General features: G+C 35.7%; 3 protein-coding genes and 1 non-coding gene across 6 annotated transcripts; 2 read left to right on the top strand and 2 right to left on the bottom strand.

Moving 5' to 3' along the window:
- Positions 1–1526: 1526 nt before the first annotated feature.
- LOC147402787 (glucan endo-1,3-beta-glucosidase 8-like) lies at positions 1527–3942 on the top strand. The gene is made up of 2 exons (XM_086438135.1): positions 1527–2046; positions 2722–3942. The coding sequence occupies exons 1-2, from the start codon at positions 1682–1684 to the stop codon at positions 3815–3817; spliced, it is 1461 nt and encodes a 486-aa protein (XP_086294261.1). The 5' UTR covers positions 1527–1681; the 3' UTR covers positions 3818–3942.
- A 322-nt stretch (positions 3943–4264) lies between these two features.
- Positions 4265–4335, top strand: TRNAG-GCC (transfer RNA glycine (anticodon GCC)). Its single transcript has one exon. It is a non-coding gene; the product is annotated as a tRNA-Gly (tRNA).
- Positions 4336–5805: 1470 nt separating this feature from the next.
- LOC147402785 (NAD(P)-binding Rossmann-fold superfamily protein) lies at positions 5806–9833 on the bottom strand. Of its 2 annotated transcripts, none has more exons than XM_086438134.1 (10): positions 9357–9833; positions 9191–9252; positions 8993–9112; positions 8800–8899; positions 8239–8319; positions 7454–7517; positions 7158–7276; positions 7022–7078; positions 6264–6385; positions 5806–6185 (listed from the first exon to the last, which is right to left on the bottom strand). In XM_086438134.1, exons 1-10 carry the CDS (start codon positions 9369–9371, stop codon positions 5975–5977), a joined length of 951 nt encoding a protein of 316 aa, XP_086294260.1. In that variant the 5' UTR covers positions 9372–9833; the 3' UTR covers positions 5806–5974. The 2 variants fall into 2 exon arrangements, with proteins under 2 accessions (XP_086294260.1, XP_086294259.1); XM_086438133.1 differs by having other exon boundaries at positions 7158–7308; positions 7454–7503; positions 9357–9638.
- Positions 9834–10705: 872 nt separating this feature from the next.
- LOC147402784 (type IV inositol polyphosphate 5-phosphatase 3-like) lies at positions 10706–26352 on the bottom strand. Of its 2 annotated transcripts, none has more exons than XM_086438131.1 (11): positions 26201–26352; positions 25924–26080; positions 25596–25688; positions 24841–24925; positions 24606–24710; positions 23460–24327; positions 17162–17346; positions 13032–13140; positions 12158–12300; positions 11253–11487; positions 10706–10862 (listed from the first exon to the last, which is right to left on the bottom strand). In XM_086438131.1, the coding sequence occupies exons 1-11, from the start codon at positions 26228–26230 to the stop codon at positions 10821–10823; spliced, it is 2052 nt and encodes a 683-aa protein (XP_086294257.1). In that variant the 5' UTR covers positions 26231–26352; the 3' UTR covers positions 10706–10820. The 2 variants fall into 2 exon arrangements, with proteins under 2 accessions (XP_086294257.1, XP_086294258.1); XM_086438132.1 differs by having other exon boundaries at positions 25924–26035; positions 26201–26351.
- Between the last annotated feature and the right edge of the window lie 1213 nt (positions 26353–27565).

Below are 27565 nucleotides of genomic sequence, written 5' to 3'. Positions count from 1 at the left end.
TTTGAAAAATCAAAGAGTTTAACTCTCTGTCGAACCCTCTCTCTAGTTTCTCCATCGTCTATTTCTCATTCTCTCTCGATTTCTCTCTCTCACGAACTCTCTCATTCTCTCTCGGTCTCTCTTTCTCTCTCTCTTTCTCGCTCTCCTCTCTCTCATTCTCTCTCGCATGAACGACGAAGACTCCATCTTCCTCGCAAACAGGTACTCTCTCTGTCTCTCTCTCTCTCTCTCACTGTATTAATTTGAGTTCTGATTTGGCGAAGACCAAATATTGATCCGAAGTGCCCCCACTGTAATTCCACCCTGATCGTGTTGTGTCCTTCATCTAGTCATCCAAGCAGTCTTGTTAAAATCAGAGCCAAATAGTTTAGTTCTAGTGGATTTTACAGTAAAATCTATATTCAAGTAATGAACCATTGAATCAGGATTTGACTATGATTTGAGAAATATTCGGATTTTAGGTTGGATTGAACTTTCAAAACATCGATCTAATGCACAAGGCGCCATCCACAAGAACTCTCCGAATCCCCAAATCTAAAGAACAAACTCTTATTCCAATTCAAACTCTCACAAATAATTTTTTAATGAAACTCATTAGCTGAAGATAATTTTCCTAGAAAACATTTTCACTTGTACAATCGTTCAAAACCTTAAGTATAAATAAAAAAAGTAAAAAGAACAATATCCGTATGGGCAACGGCATGTCTCGAATTGTACGTAAGGTTTAAAGCCCACACCCGAATCTGGTCATAACCCCAACTCCCAAGAAACCACATTTCCCATCTCTCTCCCTCCCAAGGGAAGAAGACCTCAGCCGTCCATGTTGACTGAAAAATCCCATCGTAGTGTCTTTTCCACATGTAGAAATTGTATTGGATGAACAAGGAGGATCTGTTGGGTCAGCCATTAAAAAGCAAAGATCCCGCCAACACTGAGAAGATCTCTTGACTGTAGGAGCAGAAAAGGAAAATGAGATATTTTGATATATGGAGAAATTAAGTGAGAAGAGATTGAGATTTCTCACGATATAAAGGTGGAAAGTTGTACGAATCGAAAATAACGTGCTCCGCCGTCGTTGCAGAGTAAGGTATGGCGGGAAACGTACAAATTTCTCGTTTCTCTTTCTTGTTTTTGCCTAATTTGAATCTCTCCCTGTCCACCTCTCTCTCTCTCTCTACTGGTGTGATTCTCTCGCTCTCACTCTCTCTCTCTTCTTCCTCTTCCCCCTCATCTTCAGATGGAGATGATGGAGGAGGAAGAGGAGGAGATTTCGAAGGACCTTCATCTTCTAGTTTAAGATCTAATGATGGAGTCTGGCCTGAACCTTTCGTCGAAAATCTTGCGTATCAGGTTGCCATTGATGCCGCTCGAAACTTTGGTCGATTAGCTGCTGGTCCAGCCATAGCCAATGTCTTTTTTTTATTTATTTTTACAATGGGGGTAAAGAGAAATTTTCTCATTTTTGTGCTACATGTCAAACCAACGGCTTTTTGAATTCTTCGTGTGGTAGAGGGAAACCGAATTGAAAGGGCGTTTTCTCAACCTTTGAAACTACTAATTTTGGAAAACCTCATTTCTCTCTAACCCTACAAACCCTCTGAAATGTTCTTCCCATATAACAAAAACCTATTCAAACTAACCCTTCCATTACCCTCCCCTCCATACACTTTGGGTCACTTGCATGATCTCCATCAAACCACGGGTTCGAACCATGGTCCGATTCGAGGTCCTAATATGGGTCACTTGTCTAGCCATGGTCTCGGTGAAACTAGTCGAAGGTATCGGTGTGAATTGGGGGACGATGGCATCACACGTTATGCTCCCGTCTACGATTGTTGAAATGCTGAAGGATAATGGGATTAAGAAGGTGAAGTTGTTTGATGCGGATTCTTGGATTGTGAACTCGTTAGCTGGGAGTGGGATTGAAGTTATGGTTGCAATCCCGAACGACCAGCTAACTCGATTTAGCGACGATTATGATAATGCCAAGCATTGGGTGAAGAAGAACGTAACGAAACATTTGTATGATGGTGGTGTCGATATCAAGTAAGGGATCACCTATTGTTTAACTTTTTGTTTTCGATTTTTATCGCACACAAACATACATTTTGTTCATTTGTTAATGATTTTATATAGGGCTTATAATTGCCATACCACTTTTTTTTTTATAGCCCAAGCAATGAAAATTGAATATGGTATTTGGGGAGTGGATAATCATTCTATCTTTTTAATGACTGCACTCCATTCTCATAATTTCTTCTTATTTTTGAAGAAATTTTTTATTTGGATTTCTCCTCAACTGAGAGAAGATCTTCAAAATCTAAAGGGACTGATTATGACGGTGAGAGAGTGATCGAGGAATCATTCTTTTTCTTCTCTTCTTCTTTTTTCCTCTAGTTTCGGATACCCTTTTTTTTTTTTTCAATATGAAATTATATCTTTATTTGGTGTGTTATATAAATAATTTCATTAATCCGCTAACTAAAAGGAAAGAGATATCCTATTGCCACACCAACTTTTGCTAAGAGCCCCCAATTCATATGAAATCACCAAAGAATTGGAAGACATCATGGGGTGCTCTTAGTAAAAGTTGGTGTGGAAATAGTAGCTTTCGAAGAAAGTGGTATACCAATATGATCATTCTCTCTTATTTTCACTAAGAATTGGTTTCTCGAATAGTTTTCTTGAGTTGTTTACTTGATTTTCTCTCTGACATTGTAGGTATGTTGCAGTCGGGAATGAGCCCTTCCTCAAGAGTTATAATGGTACATTCATGAAACCAACATTTCCAGCATTGAAGAACATTCAAAAAGCTCTCGATGAGGCTGGCCATGGAGACAAAATCAAAGCCACTATCCCCCTCAATGCCGACGTCTATGAGTCCTCATCTAACAAACCATCAACTGGCAGATTCCGTGAGGATATAAACGATCTTATGACCCAAATTGTCAAATTCCTCCATTCCAATAATGCTCCATTCCTCGTTAACATCTATCCTTTCCTAAGTCTCTACCAAAACCCAAATTTTCCCCTTGATTTTGCTTTCTTTGATGGTGGTGGTAATCCAACCAACGACAATGGTGTCCAATACGAAAATGTTTTTGATGCTAACTTTGACACACTTGTTTGGACGTTAAAGAAGGTCGGTGTCCCGGACTTAAAGATCGTTGTTGGGGAAGTTGGATGGCCGACGGATGGAAATAATCATGCCACCATAGAACTTGCTAAAAAATTCTACGATGGGTTCATGAAGAAGATGGCAAACAAGAAAGGGACCCCATTGAGGCCAGGGCACATGGATGTGTACCTATTTAGCTTGCTCGACGAGAACTTGAAGAGCATTGCCCCAGGGAATTTCGAGCGACATTGGGGGATCTTTCGATATGATGGGAAGCCTAAGTTTCAGATGGATTTTTCAGGACTAGGACATGAGAAGAACTTGGTCGCAGCTAAGGGGGTGCAATACTTGCCTTCACAATGGTGTGTATTCAACAAGGAGGTTAAGAAAATGAACCTTGTCCCGGCTAACTTGGGCTATGCGTGCTCCTTAGCCGATTGCACACCATTGGGATATGGGTCATCATGCAACAATTTGGATCTTCACGGGAATATTTCCTACGCCTTCAATATTTATTTTCAAATGCAAGATCAGGATGTGCAAGCTTGCGATTTCCAGGGATTAGCAAAGATAACAAAAACTAATGCCTCTCAAGGGACCTGTTTATTCCCGGTGGAGATAGTGAACGCTGGAGAGAGGACGAAATCGATGTTTGTAAGTACTATGTTAGCATTGATCGTGTCGGCCTTGTTATCGTAGAATCAAATCAACGATTGTTTGATGGAAGGTTAGAAAAAAAAGTTGATTTTATTTGGATAGTTTTATATATGTATGTACGTTTAAATTGGTTTTAAAATGTCATTGATTTATAGCTGATGGCAACATGTTATCTGTGTGATTCTGTCAAGAACAACTTTCTAATCGTTGCTAAACGTTCGCCTTAGCCTATTTCTTTTGTTTCCTAATAACCTTGGGAAGAAAAAGTTCCTTGCCTTTCAACATGAAAAGAGATACTTTGCTGCCTTTTGGGGGTGTTTGGTTAAGATTCTAGAATCTGATTCTCCATCATAGTCTTATATTACGTTTGATTTCTTTTATAAAAGAGATTTCCCCAACAATCACACCATCAGAAATTGGGTAATTTATTTTTCTGTTAAAACATGTTATATATTATATTATATGATTCGAAAATTTGTAATAACAGTGGCACCAGTGGTCTAGTGGTAGAATAGTACCCTGCCACGGTACAGACCCGGGTTCGATTCCCGGCTGGTGCAATAAATTTTTTTTATAGGTGTGGTTTCACTTTTTCCCTGCATTTACAACGACAGAGGAGAGAACATATTGCACACTGTCATCAAAATCCTTGTTTTTTATACCCACTAAAAGTTAAAATGTAATTGCATTTTAAAACTATTATTGAAAAACAATGATTTTAGAGGTGCCAACATCAATACCTGCACACTGGATCGGGTAAATCCGAGAATCGAACCAATCCGAAACCTTTTGGATCGGATTGGTTCTGATTGAGTATGGTTTGATTTGGATACAGATTGCAAAAAATACCAATTGATTTGATTCGATTTTGGATTATGGGTATAATAGAATCGAGTCAATCCGAGAATTGAACCAATTTTTGTATTTATTATAATATATATATATAATCTTAAAAGACAAAAAAAAGGTAAAAATATTCAAACAATAATATGTACGTTGATGCTTTGTTTAATATTTATTTTGCTTGGTTTTAAGTTTTAATTATTTTAATTTTATTATTGTAAATAATAAGTATGAGAACTGAGAACCGATCCGAACCAAGGTTGATTTGAATTGATTCGATTCTAAACTTGTAGAACTGATGTAGAACAAATCATGTTTGCACCAATATGGAATGTCCCATTTCTTTTAATTTTTTTAAAAAAAAGTCAAAAAGGCCATGCTATCCACCCAATAACATCTTTTTTTAAAGGACCTAAAGTTGGCATTAGCCCAAAATCCTCGAATAATGGTGTCCCATTCCTATAGAATAGGAATATGATGTCTACGTGGCAGGATTTGGTTGGTGTTTAAAGCACATTAGGCCCCTAAACAAACCATGCACACAGTCTATGTGTTTTAAATCCAATCAAATCATAGGGATGGGATACCAACTCTAATGTTTTCTCATAATTATTCCTAAAAATTATTTTATTTTCAATGATACAAGGTAATAATAACAAAACCCTTACTTTTATGCCGTGAAAGGTTAATTAAGAACATTTTTTTTTAGTACTTATGAAAGGAAAAGAGAGTTACTATTGGCACCCCAACTTTACTTGTTACACTCCAATTAAAAATAAGGAAAATAAGTGAATGACTGAGAATAAGTAAAAGTTGCCAATAAAAATTCTCTCAATTTTTTTATTTTATTTTTATATATTTCTATTTTTTGCGTTTAGGACTTTATATGAGCCTAATCATAATCATAAACAACTACTGAAATTATTTGGAACAAGGTTATAATGTTACAATAATAATTTGAGCCAAGCCATTGTACTGTTTGAATAGTGTGTTCTAATTTTTAATTGGGGGTGATAATAATTTAAGAAATTGGGTTGTAATAAGTAAAAATTGGGGTGCCAATAGAAGCTCTCAAGAAAAATGGTTGGGGGAAGTTGCCCACGTCACATTGAATATGCCAAAGAAACTCTATTACAACCGTAATAGTTTTGCAAACACAGAGCACATAATCTTAACATAGTTGTGAGTTACTAAAGATGCAACCAACAATTTAGATAAGCAACCCTACTCCCTCTTACATGAACATATGATTCAGGTCTATGAGATGGAACCTTCAATTACCAAATATATCAAATCAATATATTAGAAAAAGATAGAAAATAAGAGTCTCATTTTTTTTCGTACCATAATTCAACTTCATGAAGAAAGATTGCACAAAGAACGGAGACTATCAACGATGGAGTCGATAAGGGAATGGGATCCATTGGTCCCTGCAAACGGTAAGTGTTTAGGTGCTTTGGCTCTATCAAAATAAAATTCACCTGATTCCAGCTTTTCCTTGGGCTGCAAAGCTAACCAAACAACCGTGTCTGCACCTTCATCACTTGTTCTAAGTTTTCCGGATAACCTGGAAAGTGTTTCAAATTTAGGGAATTTGTGATGGAAATATGAAAGAATGATAGGTTGAACAAATTAGTATACTTACGATTTGGAAAAACCAGGCAAGCTTTTAGCGACACCCGGTGTCTCAGCCCAACCTGGATGCATTGAATAGAATCCAATACCTTTGTTACCGTACATTTCTGCCCATTTTTCTGTTAATGCCACCTAAAAGAACAAAAGAAGAAAAAAATTGAGCTTTGAAGAGATAGGTTCTGCAAATGGGGCATAAAATGGGTTGGATTTTATCTGAAATCCAAAGTTAGCGGGTTTGGGTCCTTGGAATAGACACAAGTAAAAAATGGGTCGGATATGATTTGCTGTGACATGATCCGATTCGGATTCTGATCCATTCATATATCTGCCTAGATCCGAATTCTATATTGCTTTGAAAATTATATTTTTAGGTTTTTCAAAATATATTTTTCTACTACTTTAATATAACATAAATATTCTTATAGTAAAATCATTATAATGGTAAAATAGAATAGTATGGCAATTAACAAACAAGTATAGAAGAAAAATGCTGGACTATCTGGAATTATCCTGACCCGAATCAAGCAATTTGGTGGGATCTCAATCCAGATTAAGTGAAATCGAAATGGTTCGGATATGGTTTATCTTGTAGTATACGAGTCAGATTAGGATCCGGATCTGGACATACTCAGATCGGAGTCGAATCTGACCCCTTTTAAGTACTATCTGAAAAAGCCATTTTAAATAAATGCATACAAAAAGCATGACATGATTTTATCAAGTAAAGCTCGCAATAAGTGCTTTCTAGGAGTTATCATATTTACTAACCTGAACTCGCTTATTTCGAGAATATTGTTCTGTCCCATCAAACTTGCTATCGCTAAACTACAGAAAGACAGATAGAGAAATCCAATATTAGTTGATGGTATGGGAGAGTCTTGAACATAACTAACCGATCAATTACCTGTAAATCTGTAGTCAATGGAGAATTGTACATCCCACCCGAGGAAACTGTAATGACTCGAGCATCAGGTGCTGCTTTCTCCAACAATGGCACCATTAATTCTGTTAAAGAATAAGTTCCTGCTACGTTTACAGCAAAGTTCAACTCCAACCTATTAACATAAAATAATATTAAAAAAATGCATTAAAAAGCAAGGAATTAGTTTTGCAGCAGAATGGATCTAATTCCCTCTTTTGAATGTCATATTACAGAAAAGGGAGAGTAAATTGCAGGATTGATTAAGATGGGGACTGTACCCTTCTGAAGTAGTAATACGGTTATGCTCAAGTAAGCCAGCGTTGTTAACCTAAGTCCAACAAACTTTCTCGGTGTTAGCTTTCTCATCAGTTTGGTAGGAGGTTCTTACTATAGTCATTTATCTTCATATCTCAAGAAGTACTTAGAATTCATCAGGAACAAGCATTTGAAAATTCCTACCATAACATTTATTCCCGAGTCGTGCTAGAGTGACTGCTTTAGACACTGAGATGTGCATAGAACTATAGACGATTTTCACTCGTATCTCAAGGAAAGCATCTATGGTTCGGTGCACACTTCCATGTCAGCTCAGTGTCTAACACAGTGTGCACAGACACTTCAGCATTTTCCTTAATTTATTCTCTAAAAGAATGCAAAGCAGGACTGAAAATCCCAAAGGCAACTCAAGATTCTGTCTGGGTAAGTTAACAAATTTGATTCATTTTTATAATTACTCAGCCTTGGCATGAAGCCATGAATATGTGACGAGGTAAGAAGAATTTTGAATATATAAGACTCTTATTTTTGAATAATATGCTCTAGGCATACATTAAAGTAATTTTTGTAATTATAATTGAACAGATATACGATAACAAGATGGTTTTCTATCTTGTATACATTAACGGATATAATCTATTAGATATATAAAGAAATATCGAGAATACCATTGAGGGAAAAAAAAAGATTTAAGATATCTAAATTTTTTTGTGTACAATGATAAGTACAATTAGTGTGAATAAATATTTCTTTCAAGGTTTAACATGTATAACAATAGGACCTATACCAAGATATGAACAGGTTGATCCTTTGAAGAAAATCTGGATGCAAATGACTTGATGTCATTGACAGAAGAAAGATCACACACCTGCAAGGAAAATTCAATAAGCCATTTCAATTGGTAAGAAAATGGAGAAAAAAAAAACTGTTCCTCACTTACTTGGTTATCAGGTCAGAATATCATGAAATGTCCAGAAACGTCGAAATTTAACATCATAAGGGGTTATTTTAACTTGCGCAAAGTTCATTACGGGTATACACGTGTTCAGACAGTACAATTTCAGGTCAGTAGTTTCCAAGCCCCCAAACAGACCTCAAAGTTGTGGCATCACTAACTCCGTGAAACGCGATCACTTTGTCGAAGTTGTTTTTGCAAACAAGCAAGAAAGATATATTGTTTAAAATATATCAATATTTGAAAATATGAATAATGCAATATAATTAAATTGCCCGCTTTACTGGCTCGCGTCAACATTAAAGGGAATTTTGATTATTGTTTTAATGAGAAACGAATTGCGATTAAAAAAGACAGATCACCCACGAAAATTAAGTAATTGAAGAAAAATACCTCCAAATATACATTCTGATTGCCTGTAACGGACTGAATTTTAGAAAGCGCAACTTCTCCTCTCTCTTTACTACGACATACCATATACACATTTGCCCCACTGAAAGACATCAGATCAAACAACAAATTTATCATAAATGTGGCTATTGAAACATCATTAATTAAACTCAGATTGAACAAAAAATCCACAAACCGCGAAGCGAGACCCTCAGCAGTAGCGTAACCTATCCCAGAATTTGCTCCAGTAATTACGCAATTCTTCCCTTCAATGTTAGTTTGCATTTCTTCTTCTTTGAATTTTTTGGAGTGTTCTCTGAATTGGTAGTAAAAATAAATAAATAATAGTTTGAAAGACAGAAATAATTGAAGATTGGAGGGAATTGGAACTCACTGGAAACCAGATTTTGTGAATTTCAAGTATCCGTAAACACCAAAAGCGGATGATCTCCATGCCTGTATGCGTGCGTGTGAGACATCGAGAAAAAAAAAACCCTAAATTTTTAGAAGGAAGAATAAATTTAGAGAGTTGAAATGAGAGATTAAACAGAGAATAATACCTTCTGAAGAAACATGATTAATGATCCGATAGAGATTGAGAGACCAATTTGAATGTGAAGAGCTGCTCTTTCTTCATTTTCCAGCTTTTATTTTGAGAGAGAGGAAATGGTGGATTGTAGGGTGCTGCCTTAGTCCACGTACAACGGTTGAAGAAGACGGTGCAACTCATTTTCAGCTTTTAAAAGTCTTTGGATACTACCCATAAACTGGGTTTGAGGCACTCTGTCAAACAAAGGCCTGAGTTGGTGAGATAATCCTAGGGTTCCAAATTGAGAGGTACCCAGAAAAGAAATGAATCTCTAGGAAATCTGTGGCTTTCGTCTCATCTAGATCGTACGTTTGATGGAAGGCTTAAACTTCGTTTGAGGTTAGAATAGTCCGTGGTGATTCCTTACGTCGTTGTGAAGTTTGAAAAAGAAGCGTTACGACTGTATTATAGATCCTACACTACCGATAATTGGATAATTATACAGCACACATCTCATTAATCACCACGTGGCACATTTTTGGATCCAAAATCCTTGAATTGCGGCCCATTAACCTTATTAACGATTCTGAGTCACTTGACATTTTTTTATATTCATCGCATGACTTAAAACTGATTACAAACCTGATTCCATAGAATAGACACCCTAAAATTGTACAACACCATTTTTTCAAGATCAGAGAATTTAAAAAAGAATCGTGATAATATGACGTCCCCTCTGACACACGCCTTCATGGTAGAAGTATAGATCATTTAACTCAAGATACATAAGATAAAAGATTTGCGATTTTGAGAATCCCGATGCAAATGATCTGCAATTCTATCATGATGGGGGCATGTGTCAAAGGGGGCCTTAAAAAGTCATTACACTCAGCAACAACAAAAAAAAAAAAAAAATCAAGAGAAAAAGGATAACGTATCGCATAATGATCACATCCACTCCTTGGTGGATGTCCACACAAGAAATCATGGTTTTGAAATCATCTCGATATCGCTTCTCAAGAAAAACCTGGGCAAAAAAAACTCACTAATCCAATATCACAAGATGAGTCATTCAAGTCATCTCAACATCGATCATGTACGAGACAAGACGGGAAATCAAGATTGAAAACCATGCAAACATTCATGTTGGTGGGTCAAATAATGTGCACGAGGAACCTCAACAAGCTTTGTCTCCCCAAAAAAAAAAGTTGGAAAAAACACAATTCTCAAAATGGTGCCACGGCTGCTTTTATTATCTTGCGTAACATAAATCGCTGTCTTAATATGTTTTGTATCTAAAAGAATGACATCAAACAGGTCTCAAACAGAGATGGGAATGACACATTTATACAAGAAAACACACAGAATACGGTTTTAGAATTGATTTAAGCAAAAGCTATTATTGATTGAACCCTTGAAGACGCACATTTACAGTATTCATAACATGCATCCTTGATTACAGCGTGATCAAACCAATGGAATTGATTAAGGTTAACTATACAGTCATGCCACCTCGACGCTCCAAAACGGGTATATCCTGTATCACCAAAGAAAAATTTATTTGCAAAGTGAGAGTGAGCGTGATAAAGAGATTTGAGTGGTTACATATTTCTGTATTTTAAGACAAATCACACTGATTGATGTATATCCCCATATACTAATATAGCCATAGTTTGGACTTGCTTGAATATTCTAATTTATCCACACACACACACAAAAAAAAAAAAAAAAAGATATTGGAAGGACAAGACCACAAATTAAGGCTAGGATTCCGTCACCACTAAAGGTGATGATAACATTGGTTGGTGCACACCAACTGTTCAACATTTTTTTTAATTAACTTATGAAAAAAAAAAAACAGTAGAATTAACCAGCATTAAGATTTACCCAAGTTTGTTGCTGTCTATGTATGGGTGAGGATGCGTACCTGCCCAAATATTAAACGGCTAATCCCAACATTGATATCAAGATCTGCTATAACTTCCCCATCTTTTAGTTCTGCATCCGTGAATGTCAGGGCCTTCTGTAGCTTCTTAGGATCGAAAACCTCAACATCAGCCATGTAAATGGCCATCACAGGTCGATGATCAGAAAGCATATGCTCAACCCTCTCGTACTTCAACAGCTTCATTCCCTTTCCGAATGAAAGAATACGGTCACACCTGAATGCGAAGCTTTGGTTACAAATGCTTCTACATGAGCAATTACAGTTCAAATGATACCAGATGCACTTAATCATCCCAAGATAAAGGTTAGATGCAGGAAGTGATCATAAGCCTTATTATAGTTGAGAGCTTTGTAGTATTTGGTTACTTTTATGTCAATCCTACTTATTTGATTGAGTAGATTTTTTGTGTTCCATTGTCCCATATTTATGTAATTTAAGAATTCTGTCGAAGATTACCGAAGCATTATGTTCTTCAATAAATTCAGTATAGATGATAGAGAGAGAATTCTAGTTATTTTCACAAAATCAGTTATGCCATTGATTCGCCAATTTAATCAGCTGGTCCCTTTTATGGAGAATTTTTCCAAATTCTAGAAGGGGGGGGGTGAGGGGTGACCGAATTTTGTGATACTTGTCATAATCAAGCTGTGATCGAAATTCACAATGATTGGACTTGTAAAGGTTTGCGTTGGATGACTCAGGAGTGTCTAATATGATAAAGAAACAGCAAAGACTGATAGAGACAAACAACTCATAACAATAGCCAGATAAACATAGAAACAAATGTGTTTCTAAGAGAAAGCCAACAACCCACGACACATGGAAAATTAACTAAAATGGATAGATAAACCCAAGAACATATGCAGAAATTTATTTATGCATACCACGCAGGGGTACGCCTCCCAGCTTTCGGATCCTCTCCGCAATACTTCTCTGAATTAAATTCATATTTGTATGTTGGGGGAAAATTTAAAGCACCTTCCGTCCATCCATCGAATGCACGGCCTTTTTTTAGCTCTCGAATGAGCTGCAACGACAAGGTGGAAGAACTTCAGTAGATCAGTACAGTTATTACCCATTTAGCAGAATATATTGGAGCTTTCAAAAATCCAAAATATAAGATGCAGAGAATTTATTAAACATTCTAAATTTAGTCAAAACTAAGTTCTGGGCTATATTGCATTCAATTAGCATGTGTAGTGAAACCCAGTCATAAATGATGGGATGCTTCTCCATACCATTGATGAACATGGGGTAACAGTTTTTCACCCAAGTACTTGAACAAGGAATCCTTTTAATAGACAAGCAGTTCAGTCATTTCACAAGAGTTAGGAAAGAAAGAGGGTATCTCAGGATTATCTCCCAAGTCCCATTCTCAAAACAAAAACAAAAAAAACTCGTTGAAACTGAATAGTAATGTCCACCACAGGTTTTTTCAAATCAGAAGATAGATGATATCAGTACTACTACAACATGATAGAGGAGGTATCCTTCTAAATATTTCTTTTCATGGGTTGTATGGGTTTTTGACCTATTTGTGATAGACATCCATGTGTTTGTGAATGCTTCAGGTTTAATCTCATTTAAAAAAAAAACAATAATTTTGAGTTTAGGGAATGAATCTGGAACCATATCTAATACTCTTACACATCATATTTGGCAGTCATAACCAACTCCAACATGATTTTTTTTATGAATGGAAACGTCTTTAGGGGAATCATCCAAACTCTCACGATATAGAAAAAGTATAAACCTCACCTGGTCCTTCTCAACCAACTTCGACCATTCTTTTTTGGAAACGAGTTCTCGTGTTTTCTCATATGATAAGTTGATACGATAATTCAGATCTCCCAACCAGATAATTCTTCTGCAATGACAACATGGCACATATTTTTATAGAGAAAGAAGAAGCGAGTGAAAAAAGATGGAAATTCTTCGAAATTTTATTATCTCTGTCATATGAGTAGTTTGATTCCCATACTGAGGTAGAACATATACCTATGGGTGGGATGCAATGAGGTTCAACAAATCCTGTTCTCTTGCAAAGGTGCTACACCAAGTTTAACAATTTCTAACAAGAAGCCAAAGGATTATGGGGTCGGTTGTCACGTGAAGAATTCGTTCTTGCCAAAGATATTTCGATGAATCTATAGCATTCAGGTACAGGCACGATACAAAATTACTTCCATTAAGAATAAGATCCTAACTTTGAAGTGCTCTATAATTTACATTTTTAAAACCTTATTGGCGTTGTATCTGAAATTGACATCAGCAATATTACAACATCAATGTTCTAGCTTCACTTGTGTAATATAAAAAGAAACCTCACTCAAGTCTCAACATTGTACATATATGCATATGTCTCTTTAAGAGCACATGTGCATCATTAAGTAGGTCATACTGAAACATGCATGCATTTAAGTGTAAAGCATACCCACTGTTAGAGACCAAGAATCAATCCACAAGAGAAAAAGGAGAGAAGAAACAAGGTGAGGAGAGAGAGGGTCGAAGTTGAATAGGTTCGACCCCTCTTCTTCCCTACTTATTTATTAAAGGCATGTGGGGCCCACTTACACTTGATTAAAGACGTGGGCCCACCCAATTAAAAAAATAACTCTAACACTCCCCCTCAAGCTGGAGCATACATATCATGATGCCCAACTAGAACAAAAAGAAGAAAAAAGTACACGAGATAAAGACTTAGTAAGAAAATCAGCCAATTGATTACAAGACTTCACATAGGGTGTAACACTCTGTGTTGCGCATGAGTAAATCCCATACAAAGTGACAATCAACTTTTACGTGCTTTGTGCACTCATGAAATATAGGGTTGCTAGCGATAAAGATGGCCGCCTGATTATCACAATACATCTTCATAGGTAATGGAATATCAACACCCATGTCGCGAAGAAGAGATTAATCAGTACTTCCAAATCCTAAGGCCTTGGTTCCAAAAAATGATTAGGTGTTTGAGGTTCATTTGTTTGCACTAATATGTTTACCTAGGGCTTGGTTTGTGTTTGTTTAAGGGCGTTAATGAATGATTGGGGAATTGGTGAACAATTTTGAAGTCCCAAAAATTAAATTTCAAAACAAATCTATGAATAGTGTCATGTGAATAGTGCTCATGAATAGTATTTTTGTGTGAACAGTGTCGCATGGACAATATTTTCTGCATGTACAAAAATTGACTTCTTCGGCTTCTTGATCAACAATGAAAATTTTCCCGATCTTAAATTTTTTTCGAGGTGTTTTAGGGTTTTGCGATTTTATTTTGATCGATGTTTCGTTGGCCTTTCAATCCTAACCGCATTTCATAGAATATCCCTAGGGATAATCTATTTTTTGAGATTTATTTTTTCATCTCTGTGCGGATTTTTAATTTACTTTTCCCCAAATGACAAATTTGGTTTCTAGTGGTTCATCCGACTCTTCTCGTGGCCGTGGTAGAGGAGGTTGTGATGGTCGCAGAGGTGGCCGTGGTGATGATTTGAAGAGTACTTATTGTGGCTACACTGGCCACACTGAGTAGTTTTGATGAGATAAATAAGGTAAACTTGCTTAGACTAATCAGACTCAAAAGAAACCTAGAGTTCCACTAATTCTACTTCTCAGACTACATCTAAAGCTAGATCTTCCGATCTTGCCACAACTACTATGGATACTTCGAGTAATCCCACATTTATGGCTACTAAATCTCCTTTATCTTAGGTCATCAAGTTAGGAACTAGTGCCCACATGTCTGGTATATCTCGTTTCTTATCTAATTTCCATTCTCTTAATTTTCACATTGTACTACCTAATGGGTCTACTCGTAATGTACTTGGGAAATGTGATGTTTTTCCAAACTCATCTTTTCGTTTATCTTCTACTATTTTGGTTCCTGAATTTCCTTTTAACCTACTTTTTATTAGCCGACTTACAAAATCATTGCAATGCTCTGTAACATCCTTCCCTTCTTATTGTGTCTTTCATGATCTCTAGACGAGGAAGATGATTGGTTTGGGGCATAAGAAAGATAGATCATACTATTTAATGTGTGATGCACTTGCTTCGGCCTTGAGAGCTTTAGTTTCACCCCTTCAGTGGCACTATCGGTTGGGTCATGTGTCTTTTTCAAAAAGTCGGGATTAAATTGCGACTTTCGTTTAAATCGTTGCTTTTTCAAAAAAAAAATCGTGATTTAATCATCATTCTTTAAAATCACAATTTAAACACGACTTTTTGAAAAAGTCGGTGACTTTGGTGATTATGGATGACCTACTTCTGCCTTGAGTGTTTCAGTTTCACCCTTCAGTGGCACTATCGGTTGAGTCATGTGTCATTGTCTAATTTATGTTGTGTTATTCTTAAGTTAAATTCAATGCCAGTTTTAGCATGTGAGACTTGCCAATTGGGCAAGCATCACCGTAGTTCTTTTCCCAGTCGTACTGAAAGTCGTCAATCTAATCTTTTTGAACTAATTCATACGGATATTTGGGGTCCATCAAGAATAAAAGTTTATTTGATTTTCATTATTTTATGGTGTTTGTGGATGACTATTCTCGTATGACATGACTCTTCTTCTTGAAAGATTGCACTAAATTACCTCATGTTTTGCTTACTTTTTCTAAAGAAATTTCAGTTTAATCTTTTTCTAATCTATTTGTCTAATATATTTTTTCATTGAAATCTAAAGGCATGTAGCATTTGATTCCTAATATAGTGGTATATGTGTGCAAAACAACCTTTACTAAGTAAGGCTAGTATGTCTATGTGATAATGAAATACACTTTGCTTAGCCAATAATAATAATAATAATAAACACTTTCCTTACTAAGTTAGTAAAATTTTCTGACCACATCACCTTATGGCATCCAAAAACATGATTTGATGCCGCATTGTTGTAAAGGACAAAACTTAATGAACTTCGAAAAAAAAAAAATCAAAAGAAAGTTATTTTTCACCATTGAACATGGTTTATGGTTGTGTGACTTTATTTTTAGTAATGGTATTTTATTTTTTGTGGTGGAAATGTAACTTATTTTTTCCAATAAGGATTAGAATTTTATTCAAATGGTTGTATATGGGTTGGGTTTGGGTTTAAGTTTTTGACAGGATAATTAAATGGGTTGGGGTTGGTAAATTTCCATAATACCCTTACCTCAACACGACCCAACCCGACCCATTGCCACCCTTAATGTCAGATTTGTATGTTCCAGCTTGAGGGGAGCGTTAGAATTCTTATTTAATGTCATGTGGGCCCAATACTTGAGCCCACACAACCCCTATCCTATTTCTCATTAATGTAAGATTGTGTGGGCCCAATACATAAGGCCACACGACCAACCACATGTTTTTAATATAAGAGAGAAGCCGAACCCTATTGAGAGTGACCTACTCATTTTCATCTCTAGTTTCCTCCTTCTCTCCTTAACCTAATCTTCCAATAGACAGCAAACATTTTTTATAAATAAAAATATCTCATATGTATGTGATTTCAAGCATACACATTGAGAGGTGGTATTAAGAACAGACTTCATCATATTATAATCATTTGGCTTTAAATGTTCAAAGCTGCAGATAGTTGAAGCATTTGCATTTGAATCTCCATTCATGACACGAAGATAAATCAATAGTTCAGTAGATACATTTTCTGACCCTAACATTTGTTCACGTACTTCTCTGCTTTAAAACACTAATGAAATTTTCTTCATGTTTATAGAAGGCGGAAAGACCATTTAATCAAAAATAAAATTTCAATCGAAATAGAGTAAAAGAAAGAAGGTGCAGCATCCATGAAAATTCCATAGAAAATGTTAATCAATGGATTCACTAAAGAAGTAATGGATTGCAATTTCTCATATCCAGGCATCCTGATAAAAACCCAAATGTTTCCTATCACTTACTCATGGTCACGGATTGTTTTAGGGAAGCCAATGCTAGAAGCCGGACGAAATTGGGTCCTCCGATGTATTTCCTTCACGTCTGCATTTCTTCGATGTTCATCCCCATCTTTTTCACCTGATGTTAGGTGAGTACAGATAAAACAAAATAGTGTCTGATATATAGACATGCTGACAGATATTGATCCCTGAAAAGTTTAAAATTCGTCAGGATAGTTCCAAGTATAACTCACGTGCTTAATGTCGATTAAGAATTAAAAGAGAAGGGTATAGCTGTATAACAAAATTGGAATTCGGTAAATTTATTAGGGGGAGTAAATATATTTTACAAGCATTATAGGAGTAGACATGCTGACAGATATTGATCCATGGAATATTTAAAATTCTCAAGATATTTCTGGAATTAATATAATATAAAACTGAGTACACATAACTTAGAATTCAAAGTAAACCCACCCCACCCCAGGAGATGTCCTACATGAAAAATCAAGCAGTGAAATAGTACAATCATCCCCACCACTAAATGTTTTCTTGGACCATTAACTTTATATTTGATAATCCAAATGAATGCGGCAATAATTACAACTGTCCAATAAGGTTGATGTTTTGACATATGATGTCCTAGGTGGGACCATGGCAGGGTACCAACCAAGTCACCAGTTGTGGTATTTGTGCTTTATAAATGGCAAGCAATGTCTGCAAAAATTCGAGTACAGGTGTACTAAACTGCTTAGAACTTCCATATGACTAGACAAATAATGGTCAGGGTAGAAACTTGAGAAGAAACAAAATGTTGAAAGACAAAGAAGGAACTCTATTCAATCAGTTTTATAGCCTTAACTGTAAAGGTGACATACACTATAATATACCTAAAAGGAGAAAATTATGTAATTAGTTGATACTAAAATGCCTATGATGGCAGCTGCTTTCTTTACTGAGACCTTTCATTACTAAGAGGACAAGAGGAACTGAAATATTTTACTATAATTGTGGGAATTAACCTACGTCTTCTAACAATGATAGAAACCACTCATAATTTCAACGAAGAAGAAAAAGTAGGTTTGAAAAGTGAATTGAGGGCTAACATGCACACACAAAAAAAAAACTTTGTTCTAAAGGACATAACACAATTGTCAATCTTTGACAAATTGAACAAGGTTTAGCTGGAGTTTTTCATTGTCCTAAACCAATTTCTATAGGGTATTATGGTCGTAGAAACTTGTTGTAGTTCCATATATTAGCAATGAGAAGTAACAATTGTTCTCTCTCCTTCCCCCCTATTAGAGTTTTTATTTAATGTCGTGTGGGCTCAATACTTAAGCTCACATGACCAAGCACATGTTTTTAATATAAAAGAGAGGCCTAACCCTACATTGAGGGTGACCGACTCATTTTCTTCTCTATTTTCCTCCTCTCCTTAAACCTAATCTTCTAACATGATATTAGAGCACTTCTACCATTAAATCTGTTTGTTTCTCCATTTCTTCCCTTTTCTTAATCTCTTTCTTTCCCCTCTTCGATCCGGTACTTCCAAACCCTAAGGCTTTGATTTTAAAAAGGGATTAAGTGTTTGAGGTTTGTTTGTTTGCACCTAGATATTTATCTAGGACTTTGTTCGTATTTGTTTAAGGTGTTTATGAATGATTGGGGAATTGTTGGGCAGTTTTAAAACCACAAAATTCAATTAAAAAAAAGATCTATGAATAGTGTTGTGTGAACAGTATCATGTGAATAGTGCTCGTGAACAGTGTTTTCTGTGTGAATAGTGTTTGTGAACAACATTTTTGCAACAAAAAAAAAACTTATTTGGCTTCTCAATCAATAGTTTGAAATTTTGCTCGGATCTCAGTTTTTTTTTTCAGGTGTTTTTCGGTTTTGCGATTTTATTTCAAACGTTGTTTCGTTAGCCTCTCAACCCTAGTTGGATATCATAGAATATCCCAAGAGATACTCTATATTTTTTTTTTTTTTAGATTTATGTTTTAATCTCTGTGCGAGTTTTTAGTTTACTTCTCCTCGGATGACTAGGGATTTCTGATAGTGTTAGTAGCCAAAGTCGTGGTGGTGATTTGAAGTATACCTGTTGTGATTGGATTGGCCACACTGAATAATTTTGTTGGGATAAATGGGTAAACCTTCTTGGATTAATCAGGCTCGAGAGGAACCTCCTCAAAATTTCACTAATTCAACTTCTCAAACTACATCTATAACTGCATTTTTCTATCTTACCACACAGTTGAGAGAGATTCTTCAGAAAGTTGACTACCTTGACTGTAGGACTTACTCCACCCACAACTACTTTAGGTAATCCCACATTTATAGTTGCTAAGCCTCCTTCATCTTGGATCATCGATCCAGGAGCTCATGCTCACATATATGCTATATCTCACTTCTTTTCTAATTTCCATTCACTTAATTCTCACATTGTACTAGGCAATGGATTCCACTCGTAATGTAGTTGGGAAATGTGATGTTTTTCCAAACTCATCTCTTCCCTTATCTTCTATTCTTTTGGTCCTTGATTTCCTTTTAATCTACTTTCTGTTAGTCAGCTTACAAAATCATTGCAGTGTTTTGTAACGTTCTTCCCTTCTTATTGTGTCTTTCACAATCTCAAGACAAAGAAGATGATTGGTTTAGGGCATGAGAAAGATGGAATATACTATGTAATGCGGGATGCGTCCATAGTCACCAAATCGGGGTTCAGGAAAAAGTCGGCAAGGGACAGTAAAAAAAAACAAAAAAAATCAAGAAAAAATCAGGAATAAATCGAAATAGTGTGTATTTTTTCCTACTAAGTGGTATTATCATTTATATCATCAAATCTTATTTTAAACTATAAGAATAAATGGTCTTTGAAAAAACACTTTTAAAAAGTGATGATTAAATCACATTTTTTGCTTAAATCATGACTTTTTCAAAAAGTGGTGATTTAATCACCACCCCTTAAAAGCACAATTTAAACACGACTTTTTGAAAAAGTCAGCGACTTTGGTAACTATGGATGCACCTGCTTCTGCCTTGAGTGTTCCAATTTCACCCCTTCAGTGGCACTATTGTTTGGGTCATGTGTCTTTGTCTAATTTACATCGTGTTATTCCTAAGTTGAGTTCAGTGTCAGTTTTAAAAAAATGCTTGTTAATTGGGCAAGCATCATTGCAGTTCTTTTCCTAGTAGTACTGAGAGTCGTCAATCTAAACTTTTTGACCTAATTCATATGGATATTTGGGATCCGTCAAGAATAAAAAATTTATCTAGTTTTCATTACTTTATGGTGTTTGTAGATGATTATTCTCGTATGACATGGCTCTTCTTCTTAAAAGATCGCACTGAATTACCTCGTGTTTTGCTTATTATAAAGAAATTTCAGTTCAATTTGGCAAACTTGTGAAAGTTATGTGTTCTGATAATGTCTTAGAATACATGTCATCTTCTATTCAGTCATTTTGTTCAGATAATGACATTATTCATCAAATCAATTGCGTTAATACTTCTCAACAGAATGGTGTTGTTAAGCGAAAACATTGTCCTTTATTTGATGTTGCTAACATTATTATATTTCACATACATGTACCTAAACCTTATTAGGGTGATGATGTCCTCACAACTTGTTATCTTATTAATCGCATGCCATCATCAATTTTAAATGGTCAATCACCTTTCTCTCTGGTTTATTCTCAAGTTCATCATTTTGTTGTTACTCCTAGAGTTTTTGGTTGTGCTTGTTTTGTTCACTCATTTGAGTCTAAGTTGAATAAATTTGTCCCAAGATCCATCAAATGTGTCTTTTTAGGTTACTCTCGTACACAAAAAGAGTATAGGTATTGTTGTCCTGTCACTCAACACTACTATATAAGTGTTGATGTGACATTCTTTGAATCTAGACCTTATTGTTCTTATGTTGGTGCCTCATTTGACTTAAATCTTGTGTCTTCTTGTCGGGGGGAGTTGTCTGCTATAGTTTCCTCATCTTCTGTGCTTCCAATTCTTCCTACAGGTGACCCTTCCACTATACTTCTTAAAGTATATCAACACTCATTTCCGACACCTTCATCTTCTCTGCCAACCCCAGATCCTTCATCAACTTCACTTGAGGTTCCTCCACATCCACCAACATCTACTTCTACCTCTAGTGATCTTCCTATTACTTTAAGGAAAGGTACTAGAACTTGCACTAAGCACCCAATTGCTGATTTTGTGTTCTTTTCATCGAATGTAACTTTCATTTTACCAGTTTGCACTTTTCTTGTCTGCTATTTCTGTTCCCACTTCCTATACACAAGCATTATCCTCCTCTGGGTGAAAACTAGCTATGGATGAGGAAATTGCAGCCCTTCATCATAATCATACTTAGGAAGCAGGCTGTAGGGTGTAGATGAGTGCATATAGTCAAGTATCTTCCCAATGGATTTGTTGAGAAGTTGAAGGCTTGTCTTGTAGCCAAGGGTTACACACAGATTTATGGGGTTGATTATAGTGAAACTTTTTCTCCAGTGACTCACCTAAACTCTGTTAACGTTCTTATTTTTGTTGTAGTATGTTATGCTTGGCACGTGTATCAGTTGGATATTAAAAATGTCTTTCTACATGGAGACTTACAAGAGGAGGTATGTATGGAACAACCACTTGGATATGTTGACTCTGGTAAGACTGGTCTAGTGTGTCACCTAGGGAAGGCAATCTATGGCTTGGTTTAATAAATTTAGCTTAGTTATTCTCGCTTATGGATTTGCTAGGTCTACTTCTGATCATTTAGTGTTTATGAGGCACTTTTCTGGTGGAATTATTGTGTTGATAATTTATGTGGATGATATTATCATCACTAGAAGTGATCCTAGTGGTATCTCAGATTTGAAGACTCATCTAGCCAAACAGTTTCACACTAAAGACTTAGGTCTTCTTTGCTACTTCTTGGGTATTCAATAGCTCGCTCCAAAGAAGGTATTAGTTTGTCTCAGAGGAAGTATGTTCTAGATTTGTTATCTTAGACTGGTACTTTGGGTTGTAAACTAGCTGATACTCCTATGGATCCTACTACTGAGCTTGATGTTAAGTAGGAGGAGATTTATCCTAATGTAGAACGTTACCATAGGTTAGCTGGCAAACTAATCTACCTAACTGTCACTCGCCCATATATTACCTTTGTTGTGGGAGTAGTTAACTAATTTGTGCATGCTCCGCGACAGACTTATTAGGATGTTGTGTTTAGGATATTGAGGTATCTAAAAGGGTCACCAAGCAAAAGATTATTATACAGATCTTCACCTCTTATATCCATTACTGGATTCTCAGATATTGATTGGATGGGGAGCATGACTGATCGTATATCTACTTCTGGGTATTGTACCTTCGTGGGAGGTAATTTGGTAACTTGATGCACTAAAAAACAGCAAGTTGTAGGTCGTTTTAGTGCTGAAGCAGAATACAAGATGATGGCACATAGTGCATATGAGATGCTTTGGGTTCAAAGTCTTCTAAAGGACATGGGGATTGAAATTCCTACTCCTATGCCTATGTATTCTGATAATCAAGTTGCTAGTTTTATAGCTAGTAATCCAGTATTCCACAAGAGAACCAAGCACATTGCGGTTGATTGCTACTTTATTCATAACATCATGATAGTTAAGAAGATATCTATTCCCTATATCAAGAAACCATTGTCTAGGAGTTCCTTTATTACTTTTTGTACCAAGCTGGGTATGTCAGATTTGTATGCTCCAACTTAAGGGGAAGTGTTAGAGTTCTTATTTAATGTCGTGTGGGCCCAATACTTAAGCCCACACGACGAACCACATGTTTTTAATATAAAAGAGAGGCCGAACCCTATTGGGGATGACCGACTCATTCTCTTTCCTATTTTCCTCCTTCTCTCCTTAACCCTAATCTTCTAACACCCCCTAAAAGAATACACCAAGTTCTACTAAGGATTGAGAATCTGCATTTCAACACCTTTAATTTCTTCCCCTTTAAGTAAGAAACATTTAAATCCCTACGGGTATCAAATAAAAGATATTACTTATATTTGATAAACTTATCCTAGGCTTTCTAAACTCAAATTGTAAATGTTGACCTGTTCTTTTTTGCAATTGGTGCAACAGGAGTAAATGCCCTCATATCAATCAATGAAGAGCATATATTTTGTGAATTTAGAACTGACTTTGTTTGTTGCCATGTTTAAAAAAAGAAGAAGACTAAATTTCATAATGACAAAATGCCAAAAAGACAACCTTCTATGCTAGGAGTTGCAGCAACTTTCCTACATAGAATATTTAAGCAGTCCAAATAATATAATGTGACTGACCTTGTTACCAATGTAACCCATAACACCAACACCAACAGTAGACACCTTTAAATTATGGATATGCCTCCGAAAGCTTCTACGAACCCATATAGAAAGGAAAACCCCAACCATCTGCTTGCTTACTATCCGTACAAAAGGTGATCTTCTCTTCCTGCGCATAATGGATTCCAGGTCAAGATCTGCGAGCAGAGCTATTTCTGATGACCCTTTATTCTCCTTATTACTAGATGATTTGAAAGAATTATATGTTCTTAAAGATTTAGAACGTCTGAAAGATTCAACTGATCTGACAGAATTTGGTCTCTCTAAAGCAAGCTGAGCTAGCAAGTTCAATGGAGGCTCTGGCCAACCCAAACCAATCCTTTCTGACGCACTAAGTGTTTTGGTTAATATTCCCATATTCCGGGCAACCGGTGCTTCTGAATTTTCCATACGACCTTCCATCCAATGGCGGTTTAACCTATCTAATATACTTGACGAAAACTGTCTCTGCAAATCTTTTTCTTTTGTTTCCTCCAAATCAGCCCTTTCAGGTGACTTTGAAGCCTCAGTACATATGAACTCAATTTTTCTTGAAGTGGGTCCATCCTTGATTTCATTGGAATTATCAAATGTTTCGTCCAAAGGATGGACTTCCTCGTCATCATCACTGTCAGTTTCAGGTATTATTTCATCTTCAATGTCTGGGATATCATCCAATGGCTTAAACCTCGTTGGAGAAGGAGGATCACTATAGCATTTAAACTTTGTCTTAAAAGTTCGAATTTCATTCAGTGCGTCACGAATGATATATTCCCATTTGCGAACTGGCCGGCTGTCCTCTGCACCCAAAACATTCCCCGCATGTAATGGAACAATCTCCTGAATGCTGCAAAGAGATATAATTTTTTAGTCAATAGTCATGTTGTATATATAGAAAAGAAATAATTATGCATTAATCCAAAGGATTGAATTAGTGGATAGAAAAATGTTAAGAAAATAAATAAATACTTTCAAACGTAATAATTAAGTGGAAATAGTTTAAGGAAAGAAGAAGAAAGTAAATACTAAATTAAGAGGAAAATCAGTAATTACTGGAATTTTATGAAACGATTTCTCTTAACACTCACAATATTGACTTTTTGGATTCAACGAGGAGAAATTTACCCGAGCACATAGATATCAGCGGGCTCGTCCACGTTTAACCAATCTTTGATGTCTAGATCATCAGGTGGCAGTTTACCTCCAACATTCCATGTTCCAACACAAATCCTAGTGACACAAAAAATTGCAGATTAAGCGAGGGGCATGGACAGTGAAACTTAATAGCCTGAGTTACATTCACATTCACTAGAGTTATTCAATTTGAGTAAAATTGGTTAGTATGGTAGGAGCAAAATACCTGAGTTCTTTGGTATTTATATATTGAGCTCGAAGGGTCTCTGACTTTCTTCTTCTTATTATGGGAAGTGTCTCAGAGGAGATCCCTACACATTAGGCATCAATTTATAAATCAAAGAACCAATTATACAGAATCATCCCATACAACAAATTCAACAATATGGAAACAGAAAACAGAAAATAATAATTACATGAACCCTGAGATTTTACAGCCTAGAGTAATGTTAATAATACCCATTTAAAAATAATGATTGGAGCCCAAAAACAAAAAAAAAAGAAGGAAAAGGGCATCTATATGGGATATCAATCAAAGTCACAGTACGCCGAAGATGGAAAATATGTCGTACTGGTTGAGGTCTTTTTCTTCAGAGTTGTGTGGTTCAGGTCTTTTTCTTCAGAGTTGGTGAGAGGATCCCTTCTTCTGAATTTTTTATTTTCAATTTTTTTCTAATTCAACTTGTCTTAAACTATTTTTACTTGTTTTTTATAGCCTACTTATCTTAAATATATTAAGGCAGAATCTATGCATAAGTACCCATGTTCCATAATTCTTCTTTAATGGAGCTGAAAGCAGCCCAGCTCACAATCCATAACAGAAAAAAAAATTATTTAACACAAAATATTTCCTGCGAATCTAAAGATCGAAGTAAATTTGGATCAACAGGCAGAACCCACCAGAAAAAAAAAAAAAGAAAAAAAGAAAAAAAAAAAAGTGATCTTGCAATCGAAAGCTAAAGTCAGAACTACAAACATTACCATTAAATTCAGACCGAATTTCACCCCCTTCGTTTTCTTTGAAGCGAGACTCTTGTCCAGATCGTCCAGACTCTCGTCCCCATCCATCATTTTCTGCATAAGAAACCAAAAAACAAAAAACAAAACAAAAAAAAAAAAAAACATAAATTAAGATTGCTTATACAGCTCCTCAAGACTGAATTTGAAACAAAATCCGAAAAAGGGCTCTTCGAATTGATGCCCAATAACCAAAAAAATCATCAAAATTGAATCTTCCTAGTTCTAACAAGAAAAACATAGAAAAAAATTCATGGGTATCTTTAAATTTATTTATTTCTTAGTCTCACACCTTCGAAGAATGAATCGGAGTCACTTTCTCCTTCATCTGCATCGGCGCTAAAATCTGACTCTGTGGTTCTGATGTTCAACCATTTTCTCAGAATAATTTTTGGCCAGAAATGCTGTAGGCAGGAGTAACCGAAACAACAGATTTCAACCCAACTCCTCTGCAAGTTTTCCCAATTAAGGAAAAATAATAATAATAATAATAGGAGCGAAAATCTTCCAAAAAAAAAAAAATCGCAAAAAACGAACACCCAGGTGAGAAAAAAACCATGAATTTGTACCTCTGGTTGTTTTCTTGGGCTGTGTTTCATTGATGCAGGCGTGAGAACATAGACAAATGTACAGAACGCCCAGCAATCGCTTTCTCTCTCTCAGAGCTTCAACGATCTAAGGAGTGGCACTGAGAAAACATTATGAGTTAAATATCAGTTTGTAAACTTTTTAATGAGTGCTGCTATTGACACCCCAACTTTTACTTATTACATCATAATTTGTTATCACACCCTCTTTACATATTAAAATACACTATCCAAACATTCCAATGGCTTGGCTTAAGTTATAGCTCAATTTCAAGAGAGCCAAAAAAATCCTCAACTCTTGATCCTCCCTTCAATGTATAGGATTTCCCAGAAATTAGAATTTCCTATGAATTTGGGATTTGATTATGGGAGATCCCACAATCTCAAAGATCCTAATCAAATTAGAACTATCCTTATTACATCCCTGGATACTTGGGATCCTTTTAAGACCTCGAATTTTAATGCGCAAAGAACAAGATCCACTTGCAAATACTAATTTACTCTACCTTGCCAAGGGTAGACTCTCATCTTTGTCTTGCCTTTCTACTTGACAGACCTAGGTTACTAGCCTAACCTAGGTACCACTTTGCTTTGTTAATCGTATGTGCTCTTCTGATCAGGAGCTGTTAAAGGTACACTCTTGAGGTCACTTCAGCATTATTCTATATAAAATCCAAAATCAAAATCTAGTCAGGAAAAAAATTTATTAGCACCCCCAACTTTTATTATTTGTTTATGTTCACTTTATTTTCTTTATAGGTGAATTTCCATTTATTACGTTGAATATAACAAAATTTCGAGTTTGGTATATTATTCATTTTAATTTTCAAAACATGTATTCATCATTTTTATAACCTACGAATTCATAAGTTCATCACTTTTAATATCTACGAATTTATTAATTATAAAAGTGACGAATTCACTCAAAATGCATGTTTTGGGAATTATAATAAACAGTGTATCCAAACTGGAATTTGGACATAAGTTGTATCTTGTTTGAGGAAAAATTCCTTTGTATATTTTAACTGAGGTGTAATAAGTAAGAGTTGGGTGGTCAATAGCAGCTCTCTTTCTAATCTGATTCTAACCTTAAAATTAAATTAATAATAATTAGGAAACATTAGTCTCACGTATTTTAGGGAGAGGTTGAGATCAACGTTCCCAAGATAATATTTATTCCTGAAAAAAAAAAAAACATTAATATTAAGAAAATGAATACACATCTCTAGAATTTTTTTGCAAACGTGGGCTGTGATTAGAAATATAAATATGTCGTAATTAATAATAATAAAAGTCAAGACAGTGATGGGAGGGAATGGTTGGATGAGTTAGCCCATGACATCTGGG

Source organism: Akebia trifoliata, chromosome 4 (assembly GCF_017979445.1).
Source record: "Akebia trifoliata isolate Shusen 1 chromosome 4, ASM1797944v1, whole genome shotgun sequence".
Lineage (NCBI taxonomy): Eukaryota > Viridiplantae > Streptophyta > Magnoliopsida > Ranunculales > Lardizabalaceae > Akebia > Akebia trifoliata.
Note: the sequence above shows the minus strand (reverse complement) of the source record. Positions and strands in the feature narration are given on the sequence as shown.

Excerpts from the sequence above, each read along its gene's own strand:
- LOC147402784 (XM_086438131.1), bottom strand. The coding sequence starts at position 26,230 with ATGAAACACAGCCCAAGAAAACAACCAGAG. Across the intron at positions 24,328-24,605 it reads GCTGATATCTATGTGCTCGG|CATTCAGGAGATTGTTCCAT; the intron begins GTAAATTTCTCC and ends ATCTCTTTGCAG. Across the intron at positions 13,141-17,161 it reads AAAACAATCCGTGACCATGA|AAGAATTATCTGGTTGGGAG; the intron begins GTAAGTGATAGG and ends TTGTCATTGCAG.
- LOC147402785 (XM_086438133.1), bottom strand. Across the intron at positions 7,504-8,238 it reads ATCAACCTGTTCATATCTTG|GTTAACAACGCTGGCTTACT; the intron begins GTATAGGTCCTA and ends TGTTGGACTTAG. Across the intron at positions 7,079-7,157 it reads CATTGACTACAGATTTACAG|TTTAGCGATAGCAAGTTTGA; the intron begins GTAATTGATCGG and ends GTCTTTCTGTAG.
- LOC147402787 (XM_086438135.1), top strand. The coding sequence starts at position 1,682 with ATGATCTCCATCAAACCACGGGTTCGAACCATGGTCCGATTCGAGGTC. Across the intron at positions 2,047-2,721 it reads GATGGTGGTGTCGATATCAA|GTATGTTGCAGTCGGGAATG; the intron begins GTAAGGGATCAC and ends CTGACATTGTAG.